We start from the raw sequence: 13,058 nt of genomic DNA, 5'->3' as shown, positions 1-13,058 counted from the left end.
CTGCCTGGCAAATGTGGTTTGGACTAAATAGCCTTTAGAGGTGCCGTCCACTTCTAGGATTGTATTCTAGTCTATGACTCTACTGTAAGGACATTGTGAAAATATTTATGTACGTAGGCCTTGGAGGCCAAATTAGAGGTCAGTATTCTGTTTTTTTGGGGGTTTTTTTTGGGGGGGGGGGGGGTTGTGATGGAGATTCCAATCCAAACATTAGAGGTTTAACATGGGCTGGGGGGTATTCTGGGAATGTTTCTTTATATATATTTGAGGGGGGGGGGGGTTAAACCACAAAAAGGAAACATCATCATGGCTTCTAAATGGGGAAATGCTAAATGGTTCTGCGCCTGCATGCCGTCCCACGCGTTGAACGGAAGCGAGCGGCTCTTTGCCAAGTGGACCACTCAAACTACACTTCCCAGAAGCCCCCGACGTTGCGCCGCGTGAACCGGAAGTGACGTCAGCCCGCAGAGGCCGGGTTCAAAGGGTCCCGGAGCAGGAGCTGAGGGGCATGTGGTGGTGGAGCCGAGCCCCGCTTGGGACTGCGCGGGTGCTGGTGCGCGAGCCCTAAAGGCCGCGGTGACGCAGGAACATGGCGCGAGGCGGCGGAGAGTCCAAGGAACTGCTGGCTTTAGTGCACCAGCACTTGCTGCAGGCGGGCTTCGCGCGGGCCGCCAAGGAGCTGCTGGAGGAGAGCGGCCAGGTACAGAGCGCTTCCCGCCGGCCCCACGCGGGAAGGAGGAGGGGAAAAGGGCGGGGAGTATTTTCCCTTGTATCAGCCACGTGCGGAACAGCACGCTTTGCTTTGGGTCCTCGGTGTGTGCACCCACACTGCAGAATGAAAGAACTGTCCAACTGCTTTAATTTGGCAGTGTGGATTCCGTTCTAGTTTGCTATTGTAAATCCTCGCCTGGGTGAACCAAGTCACGCTCTCTCAGCCTCAGAGGACAGCGAAAGCAAACACCCTCCACCCCCCTGTGAAAGACACGCAACAAATCTCTCCCTTATTAAAGCATGCAATTTTTATACCTTTATGGTATTAGTATATAGTTCAATAATAATAATATAATAGGTTGTGCGTTTTCCAGGCTGATGGCTATGTACCAGAAGCATTCCCGCCTGACATTTCGCCCACATCTATGGCAGGCATCCTCGGAGGTTGAGAGGTCTGTTGGAAAATGAACAAAATCTGGCTACCAGTATAAAAAAACTCTAAAATCAGAACAGTAAATAAAGAGCAAGACTCAAAAAGCAGGGGAATTCCAGACAAGAATCAATCAGGGCCAGCTAACACCTCCCAACAAAGGATTCCCCCAGGCAGCAACCAGCCGGGCCTTGAAACTGCAGGGCATTAAATGCTAGTCAAGGTGGCAAATAGCAACATTGACATGTACTTCAAGCAGACAAGAGTTCTTTCCCCCACCATGGACATTCCACAGATATATATACCTCACTTACTTAGTTTCCAACAGACCCCTCAACCTCTGAGGATGCCTGCCATAGGTGTGGGTGAAATGTCAGTAGAGAATGCTTCTGGAACATAGCCATACAGGCTGGAAAACTTACAACAACCCTAAAGTTAGCTAGAGAGGGCTCCTGCCTGATTTCTTTAGGGCAGTGGTTCCCAACAATTTTTTTTACCAAGGACCACTTGGCCAGGGACCACTCTCCAACATCAGTACCAAAAGGGTTGCAAAATCAGGTTTTGATCAACTTTAGATTCAGTTTGGTTATCTGGTTATCAGAAAATTGCATTGGATAGGCCAGATCACCTTAGTTTCTGATACAGAACATATGCCATCCAGTAGTCGCCATCTGCTCACCCACAGAAAACCATATTTAATAATCTAGAGCTGATGTGGTCTAGAGCTGATGTGCAATGGTCAGCTCTGCAGAAAGGAGTGGAAATAAAATTAATAAACAAAGAGGAAGGAGGTTTGTGGACCAGATTTTCGTTCTTGCGGCCCACAGGTTGAGAACCACTGCTTTAGGGAGAGCATTCCAAAGGCAGAGGGCCACCACCAAGAAGACCCTTTCTCTCCACAAGCAGAACTGGTGAGACAATGATATCCCCACCCCCAGGACCTTAAGGCCCAAATTTGTTCATAGGGGGAGACACGGTCACACAAATAGGCTTTATTTATATACCACCCCATCTCCCCATGGGGACTCAGGATGGCTTACAACATAAAAGGCAAACATTCAATGCCAGAAAAACAGACAATAAATTCAACAATACAAATAAATAGTGGAAAACATTCAGCTGTAAAAAAACAAATCACTGTACCAATAAAACATATTTCACAGCATCAGTAAAAACAGCATTACAAGCCATATCCATAGTCCATCCTTATTTGGTAAGGCCAGATCTTCAGACATTCGGCATTCCATATGCTTGGGAGCATAGGAAGGTTTTTAGTTGCTTAGTTCCTGAAGGAGGGCAGTGCAGGGGCCATTCTGATCTCCTTCGGGAGAAAGTTCCAGAGGTTTTTTTTTTTGGGGGGGGGGGGGGGGGGCGATGGCAGAGATGGCCCTCTCATCCCATCAGCCTGGTTGTTTAGCCACTCATGCTGTAGCTACACTGCCTTATAATCCAGTTTCAAAAAGTGGATTAACTGCATTGAACTGGATTATATCTGTCTACACTGCCCAATAATCCAGTTCAGTGCAGCTAATCCACATTCTGAAACTGGATTATAGAGCAGCGTAGATCCAGTCTCACTGTCTGGCAGGTCAACCTACATCACAGGGTTGTTGCGAGGATAAATTGGAGAAGCAGGAGAGTTGTGTGCTATTTGGTTGAGAGGTGGGCAGTGGAAATGTAATTAATAGTTAATAATAATTAATAATTCAAAACAGCCCTTGTAATAACAAAAGACAAGAATCTGCATCTAAAAGTTGACACTGGTCAGACTTGGATTTCTTTGGGTGCATCTGCACTGTAGAATCACTGCAGTTTGTTATAACGACTCAATGTTATGGGATCCTGGGAGTTGTAGTTTGGGGAGATACTAGCACTCTTTAACAGAGGAAGTTAAATGTTTTGTAATACCACAAATATCATTATTCTATAGCATTGAGCAATAGCAGTTAAAGTGGTGTCAAATTGCACACATTCTACTGTAGATACACCTCCCAACTTCTGAGGATGCCTACCATAGATGCAGGTGAAACGTCAGGAGAGGATGCTTCTGGAACATGGCCATACAGCCCGTAAAACACAGCAACCCAGTAGATACACCCTTCCAGAGGGATTACAGTCTCATCCCTTACAGGCCTACGGGTTTTCCCATGTGGAGGAGCTGAAAACAGGGATCTGGTCCTTCCAGAAAGGAATGGATGCTTCCATTCAAAGGCCAAAGGGATCTTATAGCATCTGAGAGACTACCTGGGAGACAAGTTGACAGCAAAATCTTTCATAGGCAGTCTACTTCCTCAGATGCGAAGAGTGCCTAAGAACAGACTTTTATAGTCAGACTGAATAACCATAGACATGTAAAACTTGTGGGTGTGGTAATGAGGTTACCAGTTCAGTTTTATCCTTGTGGGACAAAGGCAGGAAGAAAGATGTTGCCTAAGGACAGGTGGGGTGTTAAACATATGAACAATGGAGGGAGTGATTGGAGTGTAAGTGCCAAGAATCAAGAAGGAGATGGGATAAACTGAGCAAGTGAGACCTGATGAGTCTGGTATTATAATGTGTGTGGTGGGCCAGGAAACCATTGTTTCTATTCAACTCACTGTCAGTTGACTGGCATTTGTGATTATAGAGCCAGCTCTCCACATTTGCAGGTTTCACTTTCGCAGATTTCATTAATATGTTCTCTCTCGGAATCTCTGAGTCCTCCAACGAACTCTGGTCAATGTCTTCTCTAAAGTTGCACTGGAAGACCTAGAGATTTCTAGACATAACAATCTGCATGAGTCTGTATTCCTGCAGGTGTTGACCATAGAGTCTTGCTGGAGGACTTACAGCAGTGGTTCTCAACCTGGGGTCCCCAGATGTTTTTGGCCTACAAATCCCAGAAATCCCAGCCAGTTTAGGCTGGGTTTCTGTTAGGGTTTCTGGGAGTTGAGGGCCAGAAACATCTGGGGACCCCAGATTGAGAACCACTGGCCTAGAGCACCCAGAAATCCCAGCCAGTTCACCAGCTGTTAGGATTTCTGGGAGTTGAAGGCCAAAACATCTGGGGACTCACAGGTTGAGAACCACTGACCTAGAGATTCTTAGTGTGTTCTCTAAGGTTTATTTTTTAAATCCCCCCCCCCCCCCCGTTTTTTGCTGGGAGTCCTGCCTCCCTAACTCCAATGAATGGGAAGAGCTGACTGTGTTCCAATTCTGTTATTTCTCTTTCCAGTCTTCCTTGCAGTTTTTTTTATCTCAGGAGAGCTGTTCTGAGGTCCAAGATGGAATAATACTGATAGCGCAGATTATCTCTGCTCTTCCGCCCACACATGTCCAATTTTCCTCTACAGTTTTTATATATAAAAATATGAAACTCTCATTGAATCAGCTGCTGTCCAGATACATAGCATACAGTTTTCAGTTCTATTATTTTGAGGTATTATCACTTACAAAGCAAGCTTAGCCAATTCTCTATTGTAGTTGGACTGGTGGGGAACGATAACACGCTGTAAAGTATTTAAAGCCCATTTAAAACATGCTTTAAAATATATTTTGTAAAGTAATCTTAAAAACCACAGCTTAAGGCAGATGAAAACAGTTTGGGTAGCTGAAAATTAAGAGAAGACAGAGGCAGTCTGACTTCCTGTTTAGAGTATTATTGTTATTAATGTTATTAATATATATATATATATATCCCGCCTTCCTCTCTTAATGAGAATCAAGGATCTATCTGTTGGAGTATTCCAGCCAAGGTACTCCAACAGGTAAATGCCTATCCTATTTGGATGGTTACATACACCATCTTCATTGAGGATCTTACATTTCAGCCAGGCATGTGCAAAAGAAAGCAGCCTTTCAGATATCCTGACCCACAATGCTTTAGGGTTTTGTACATTAATACTAACAGTAAATTTTAGGTTCTTTCTGCATATGAGTCTGTTAGAATTTGGATTCCTAATCCACATTACAACATTTGGATTGTGTAGTTCAGGATTTCTCAAACTGCTACTCCAGGTATTTTGAACTTCAGCTCCCACAGTTCCTAACAGCTGGTAAGCTGGCTGGCATTTCTGAGAGCTGAAGTCTAAAACACCTGGAGGAGCACAGTTTGAGAAACACTGGTGTAGATGTACATGGAAGTATTACAGGTCAACGAATCAAGATAAAATACCTTGGTGTACTATTGGTTTATTCATTTTATCTCTTCCCCCACCACTCCAATCAGTTTAACTCTTGCTTTTTCCTGTTTTGGGAAACTAGTAGTAGTATTAGGTATTACTATGTAAAGGGACCCTTTTGATTTGTCAGGCAGAGGCAGATCATAAGTTGTCAGGATTGCCATCTGAAAGTATTTTCACACATAAAGGGAAGTGAGGCTGCATGTATATGAGATGGGATAAACTTGGCATGCATTGGTAGAATTAATAGGATTATTATAAGAGTTTTTTTTTTCATGGACAGAGTTTCTCTTATTTCAAAACTCTGCTTGCCTAAGACTAAGTCATGGGAATCTTTGACCCATCAATACTCAACATTGATAATCTTTATGAAAACAATAAAAAGAATTTATTTGCAACCTTTAAGAATAGGTATTGGCAACATGGTGCCTATATGCACTGATGCATTTTAGTAATATCTTGATTTTTCATTGTATCAGACCCTTAAGTTTTTCATAAATAATATTAACATATTGTATTAAATAGCCAAGTTTTTCTTAGGGCAGCTGGACTCACTTCAGAGCAAAGGTCTGGCTTTCAATCATCATCTTCACTTCTTTGCAATGCCCCTGGACCTTAACTTTTCCAAATGCCATCTTAAAAAGCATTTTAAAATTTACCATTACTGTAAACCCATTTGGTGCCAGGACTTGATGGGTCTCTGTTGGTCGAGCAATTCCACAAGACTAATATTCCAGAAGGCAGGTGCCAGCACCAGAAAGGCATTGGTGTCTAGAGTTTGGATTCAAGGTACACCTAGCTTTGTGAGGCTGGGGGAGGGAAGAGATCCATGGTACTGCCTGAAGAACAAAAACATATAGAAAGAAAACTTTATTTTGTTCCATCTCATTTTTTATTTTAGTTATTGTAATGTGGTCCCCGTGTTCTGTGATTAAAAGAAAAACTCATTGGGTAATAGTTCATATTTTATAGAAACTTTTCTTATCAGTGTTAAAAAATGTAGTAATTTTTTCTGAGTTTTTCACCGTAAGTAATCAGTGTGATTAGCATTAATATTTGATATGTTGATCATTCATGAACTTAGTTCTATTAATGTTTTTTAAAGTTGTTAAAAAAATAATTAAATGCCAACCTCACATGAAAGCTTGTATTTATTGTCTGAAATTGAAACATACACATCCCACCTATTCCTAAAAAAATGTAAGTACTTGTATATTGTGACCAAAATGCACTGTGTAGATGCAAAGAAGCTCTTCTGTGTTTATCATTATTCAGGAGATTAGGATTAGAGATTTAGACAGGCTTTACTTGGAATGAGTCCCATTGAGTTAGGTTCGATTTACCTGTCAGACTTGTACTGTTAAGAATCTTAAGTATGCTTGAGTTTGTATAGGTGCCTTCAAGTCCTCTGTTGACTTATGGTGACCCTATGCATTTCTCTCAGTCAAGGAATAGTCAGAGATGGAATTGTCAGTTCCTTCTTTTGAAATACAATATCCAAAGAAAATTATACTGATTATTTCATTTATAATTTGCAGCTTTAGGGAATTCCTTGTCTGTAAAAGGAATTATCAATTTTCTGGTTGCTTTTTTCAGTATCTAGGCTTGCTAACTATGGACTATGTTGCAAATGCCTGTAGCTTTAACCTGTATTGGTGAACTAAAACTTATAGGCGTCTTGTTCCTGATTTAAAAAAAATATATGTTTTTTTTCTGCTACAGAAGACCTTCTCGTCATCCCCTGTCCCTCTCAGGGAAATCTTCACTCAGTGGAAGAAGTAAGTGTGTGTGTGTGTGTGTGTGTTAAAAAACTATTTTAGGGTGGAGTTCAGAAAAATGTTGCCTGCTGTTACTCAAAAAGCCACATTTTTGTTATATTTCTCTTGTTACTGCTATTCACTGAACTATCACTTTTTGATTTAGAAACATTAATACAGAGTCAGCATAACTGTATAACTTGAAGAAATTGTTCTTAACTACTGTTTCAGTTTAGGACTGCAATAAAAAGAATAAATCAGCCTACCCAGCCCTTATGAAATTTCATAGTAGCCTCTTCCACTTCTTGTTAATGTCAATATCTTAGTTTAAAGATCTATCTGGATTGTCACCTGATCATTGGAGGTGGGTGCTTGGGTCAGTTTGGCTTTGAAACCGATTTTAGTAAACTATTTGAAGGTACTTTTGGAGGCTCCTTTTTTCCATTAGAAAAAAGGGAATGTGTGCGTGCACACAAGTGACCCAGTGGAAAAGAGGACAGGGCTGTTACATCTTTAAAAGCTATGTGAAGAGGGAATTTCAGCATTGCTTGCATAACAAGTAGTGCCTGCTGAAATTCTCTTTTCCAGAGAACTATTAAAGATGCATAAGCTCAGTCCTGTTTTTTCATCTGGTCGTTCTAATTTGTGTGTGTGTGTGTGCATACACATGTAAGTAGAGGGGACAATGCTGGGTTTGAGTCGAGCTTTAGGACCGTGTTCTGTTCGTGCTTAAGACAGATTTTGTATGTGTGTGTGTTACATAACTATTCGGTCAAGGAATGTATGCATCTTACTCCAGGTGGCTAGATACAGAAAAAGACTGGTTTCCCATACCTTAAATAGTTCTATAGAAATGGGAATTTTAGCTGTGCTGACATGTGACTTCTACATCTGCTGACTTATCTTCTAGACTAGTTCTATTGAAAATGTTTGTCCTTGGACTAATGCCAGTCCATGAGTTACTGGCTGCTGGTCCCCAGTATGCTTTCAAGACAGAAAGAAGCAGATGTAGCCAATAGGCACAAAAATGAGGTTGGTCCTTGGTACATTGTGAAAACCTTCCCAGTCCCCACATCTGACAGATTATGAAGCATTGTTCCAGAGAACTGTTAAAAGTTCAGTAGTCCTGGACTCTCCTCCAGCTTACTATTCTAAGGCATAAACTAGTAGAGTTGCAGCCCTCCCGCTTTAAAAAAAAATCTGTTTTCAAGATCTGGCCTAGTATTCCTCAGGTGTGTTGTACTACAGCTCCCATCATTCATCCCCAGACAGCATAGCCAATGGCTCCCAATGCATCTGGAGGACACCATGTTGGAAGACTTCTTTATTTTTAAAACAAATAGATGCAAATCAAATTCTCCTCTATTCATGCTATAATAAAAACAAATTGCAGTTGTTTTTTCCATTAATTTTTATGCCTTTACATTGGAGACCATTCTTGGCATTAGCTACTTTATGTAGATAACATTTAGAGAAAAGTCATAAAAGGTGTTTCTGGAGTTAGAGCACGAAAATGAATTCCATGGAAAGCTCTATTACAGTACTTCCATTATGAAGTGCCTATTCTCCTTTCAAAAAGATGTTCCTGAAGTGAGGTCCCTTTGTATGGAAGACATTGTCATCACAGGCTGTAAAAATGGTTTAACTTTCCAGTGAAATCCTTATGTAACTCCAAAGCACCTCAACTTGTGCCTTGGCTTGTTCTTTGAATTTGCGAGACAGTTGTGAGACTGCCATACGAAAAAGGAGGGTGGGGCTCATTTACCTTTCATAGTAATTTTCTCCACTGCTGTTTGTAAAATTGTATTACAGTAGAGTCTCGCTTATCTGACTTAAACTGGCGGGCAGAATGTTGGATGAACAAAAATGTTGGATAATAGGGTGGGTGCAGAAGAAGCAGCCCCTTCCCCTGTTGCTAGGGAAAAGGCGTCTCCTCTTGGCAGGCTGGCCATCAGGAAGAGGAGGAGGATGCTTCTGTCCCCACTGCTCCTTCACCCTCGCTCACTCTCTCACCAGACTGGGTCCTGGTGCTGCCGCTGTCACTACCAGGATCCAGCCTGGTGAGTGAGGGAGCAGAGGAGGGAGGGCCTTTGCCACCCTCCTTTGCTCGCCCACCCTCCCTCCCTTGTTCACTCACCAGGCTGGGACCCGGCATCCATGGCAGCAGCACCAGGACCTAGCCTGATGAGGGAAGGAGGGCCTTTGCTGTCCTCCTTTGCTCGCCTGCCCTCCCTCACTCACTCAATTATCAGGCCAAGTCCAGCAGTGACAGCGGAATCACCAGGACCCAGTCTGGTGAGTGAGTGAGTGAACGAGGGTCAGAGGGAAGGCCTTTGCCGCCCTCCTTCACTTGCCCACCCTCCCTCGCTCACTCACCAGGCTAGGTCCCGGCAGCCATGGTGGCAGCACCAGGGCCCGGCCTAGTGAATAAGTGAACGAGTGGAGGAAGGAGGGCCTTTACCACCCTCCTTCATTCTCTGGCCCTCCCTCGCTCACTCACTCACCAGACCAGGTCCTGGTACTGTCAGTGCTGGGACCCGGCCTGGTGAGTGAGTGAATGAGCGGGGAGGTCCTTTGCTGCCCTCCTTCGTTCACCCACCCTCCCTCACTCACTCACCAAGCCGGGTCCCGGCAGCCATGGTGGCAGCACCAGGACCCAGCCTGGTGAGCGAACGAGCAATGGAGGGAGGGCCTTTCCACCCTCCTTCGCTCACCTGCCTGCCCTCCTTTGCCTACTCATTCACCAGGCCAGGTCCCGGCAGCTACGGTGGCAGAACTCAGGCCCAACCTGGTGAGTGAGCAAGGGAGGGAATGCGATAATTCGGATGAGCGGACGTTGGATAAGCGGGGCTCTACTGTATTTTGATTTTATGCTATATGTGTTGACAGGGGTAGTTGTTATAATTTTATATAACTTGTTTTATACTTTTGTATCGTTTTTACCAGTTGTATGTTATATGTGCACCCTGGAGTGCCTTTGTAAGCTACCCCGAGTCCCTTCAGGGAGATGCTGGTGGGATATAAAGATGATGATGATGATTATGATGATGATGATTATTATTACTGTAATCTGGAAAGGAGAAATGCCATTCAAGTAGTACCTGCAGACATGATTGATGTGGGACTGGGATTGCAGAGTCCAGGTTTAAGTCCCAATTGAAGTGCATAGACAGCCTGGCTTTCTTGAGCTGTATAGTATTGCATCACCTGTTGGTTTTGATCAGTTTCACCAAATTGACTGAGGATGGAGTGCATTGTCAGATGTAAAATGGATCTTAACAATCACTAAGGAAAACTTCTACTGGTGAATGGCATTGAAATATATGCATGCATTTATCCCTGTTCTGTCCTACATATTGCCTTGAGGACTGTCAGTGTGACAGCCAACCTTTGCTGGAGTGTGGAGGTGTGGTGGTGGTGGGGGGGGGGGGGGTCTTCATATCTTCCTCTCACAAGGGTCTGCCTTACTTAACATGAGGATGAGTAATCATGTATAGCCAAGCCCTGTTGTTGCTTGTTATTGTTATTTTATATAAAACATAAACATTTAAACTTGGTTTGGAGGGGATCAGTATGACTGCATCAGACATCTCCAAGTTTAAATTAGCCATGCAAATGCTATGAAACTGTGATTAGGTTTAATTAGCTTCTCCATCCTAATTTCACGCTTTTGGATATAACTGAGCCTTATTCTGGTCTCTAATAAGCTAATTTTGTTATCTATTAGCCATAATGACTTGCATGGGAATTTGCCCAGACAACTGTTTGATTCCCAGTGTTTATGTAAGTTCTAAAGATGTGCTAAACCTTTGTTTTTATGTGACACAGCACAAAAAGAGTCTTTGAAGAGCATCTTAGTGACCATTCTCTGAAAGCGGCTTGAGGCCCAGTATGTTATAAAGCATCTTTTTTTTTTAATCTAGTTGCCCGTGTGCACTTCTGTCCCATGTATTTGTAAAATCTATTCAACAGATCGCAACCCCAGAAACGAAAAGCGGGTGCCGGCAAGAGAGAGCCTCCAGCAAAGATCAGGGTCCCCGACCCCAAGAGCAGCTCAGAGAGCTCAGATGAAGAAGTGATAAGCACCACGAAAGGTAAGGGTCAGTGTCACCAGAACAGCTGAATGAGGAATGGCTGTATAATAATCTTTGAGGCCATTACTGCAGTCAGATTTGAAAAGCCTAAATTGTCAGAACTGCTGTTTGCAGTTTGCCCAGTGAAATAATTTGAAATATGGCAGAGAACAAAGAAAGTGTGTAGAGACAGAGGCTAGATGCTGTTTGTTCATTTATCAGTATTGCAGATCTGATTAGTAGGCCAAAGTGAGTTACTAGCTACAGCACTTTCAGTTCTCTCCAGTGAAGCTCTGCATTGTATAGTAACTTTTATCCCTCTCAGTTTACCTAGCTGTAGGTTTTCTGTTGGTTTTCTCTGTTTAATATTTGTTGTCCTCTGGAATCTTAAACTCCTATTTCCACTTTTAACTGGTGGCTTTATTATACTGCCCCTTACTACACTAGTAAAAAAAATAAAAGACCCAACAGCCATTGTGGTATCTTGTAATCTGACTAGGGGCCCTTCCACACAGCCCTATATCCCAGAATATCAAGGCAGAAAATCCCACAGTATCTGCTTTGAACTGGGTTATCTGCAACCACACTCAGATAATGTGGGATTTTCTGCCTTGATATTCTGGTATATAGGGCTATGTGGAAGAACCTTTGGATGAAAAGCAAACCGTAACAGGCTGGTTTTTGAAGAGAAGCTGTTTCAAATTTGAGTAGAAAATCTAAAGCAGATAACTTTTTGAGAGGGGGAAACCATTGATTTTAGAAGCAACTTGCTAGAAAAGTGTATAGTATTGCATCACCTGTTGTTTTTGGTTAGTTTCAACAGTGTTTATTTTTCAAGGGAGACTTGAGATAGTTATCTGGACTAATAGCCTTTCTGTACCTTTACAAAATTTGGCTGTTGCTTCCTGGATGAAAGGGAACACTGGATATGTTTCAGGGACATGTCTTGTTAACCGATAGAAATAGGGCATTTTGTAGATGCCTGTGCTATTGAAACTATAGATCAGGTGTTCTTAAATTTTTTCATCCATAGAGCCCTTTTTAAAGTAACAGTTTTTTGTGTAGCCCCAAGAAATGTTTATAAATTATATTATATATAATATGGGCAAACATTTTGACACATTGTGTTTTAAAATTTGACAAACGGGCTGGGCCAGTGGCAGATGAATAGAGTGTGTGTGAAAAAAATTAGATCTTGTCAGCTTAGCCATTTTTTGGCTCCTCCTCCTCCTGAACCATTTCTTCTCCTGCACATTTGTAAATAAGAAAATCAATCACATCCAGCTCCCCAATAGCACTGTGGTTTCATTAAAGCTGGTCATTGTAAAAACCTTCATGACATGAATGAGCACCTATAATGCCCTCACCCCCAACCTGGCTTGTCCTTTTACTTTTGCAAGTCTGATATTGATCTGCAAACTATTTCGTGAGTTAAATAAAGTGAAAGCTGCCATCCTCAAATATCTCACTGCAGGACTATTTTATTTTGATGTGTTTCAAGGTTTGATGCTATTTGAGCAGAGATATTCCCTATGATGCCTGCAACACTTGTTGCCAGGGAGAGAGGGAAGCAAATGTCTTTCGAATGTTTCTAAATATTGTGCCTTGTCTATGTTTCAGCCAATGTGCCTGCGAATAACAGCTCTGTGGCTAAGGCAGACAGAAGCAGTGAAGATGAAGGTTCATCCTCTGAAGAGGAAACAGTTGCTGCAAAGGTGGTAAGCTGGAATTAGTTGTTCTTCCTTGTGTGAGAATTGTGTGTTTATGTAACTGCTGTTACTGTTAAAGCAGTGTTCTCAACCTGTGGGTCCCCAGGTGTTTTGATCTACAACTCCCAGAAATCCCAGCCAGTTTACCAGCTATTAGGATTTTTGGGAGTTGAGGGCCAAAACATCTGGGGATCCACAGGTTGAGTGGTGTTAAATTA

General features: G+C 42.6%; 1 protein-coding gene across 3 annotated transcripts in view; it reads left to right on the top strand.

Moving 5' to 3' along the window:
• The first annotated feature begins 460 nt into the window (after positions 1 to 460).
• The window catches only part of tcof1 (treacle ribosome biogenesis factor 1), a 46,527-nt gene continuing 33,929 nt past the window's right edge, over positions 461 to 13,058 (top strand). The window contains exons 1-4 of one of the 3 annotated variants that reach the window (XM_008104823.3): positions 461 to 700; positions 7,024 to 7,079; positions 11,031 to 11,152; positions 12,752 to 12,849. In XM_008104823.3, the coding sequence (XP_008103030.2) occupies positions 590 to 700; positions 7,024 to 7,079; positions 11,031 to 11,152; positions 12,752 to 12,849 (387 nt within the window). In that variant the 5' untranslated portion in view covers positions 461 to 589. The remainder of the gene's footprint in view (positions 701 to 7,023; positions 7,080 to 11,030; positions 11,153 to 12,751; positions 12,850 to 13,058) is intronic. The other 2 variants (XM_008104821.3, XM_008104820.3) reach the window with 2 other exon arrangements.

Source organism: Anolis carolinensis, chromosome 2 (assembly GCF_035594765.1).
Source record: "Anolis carolinensis isolate JA03-04 chromosome 2, rAnoCar3.1.pri, whole genome shotgun sequence".
NCBI lineage: Eukaryota > Metazoa > Chordata > Lepidosauria > Squamata > Dactyloidae > Anolis > Anolis carolinensis.
This window is presented reverse-complemented; position numbering and strand designations above follow the sequence as displayed.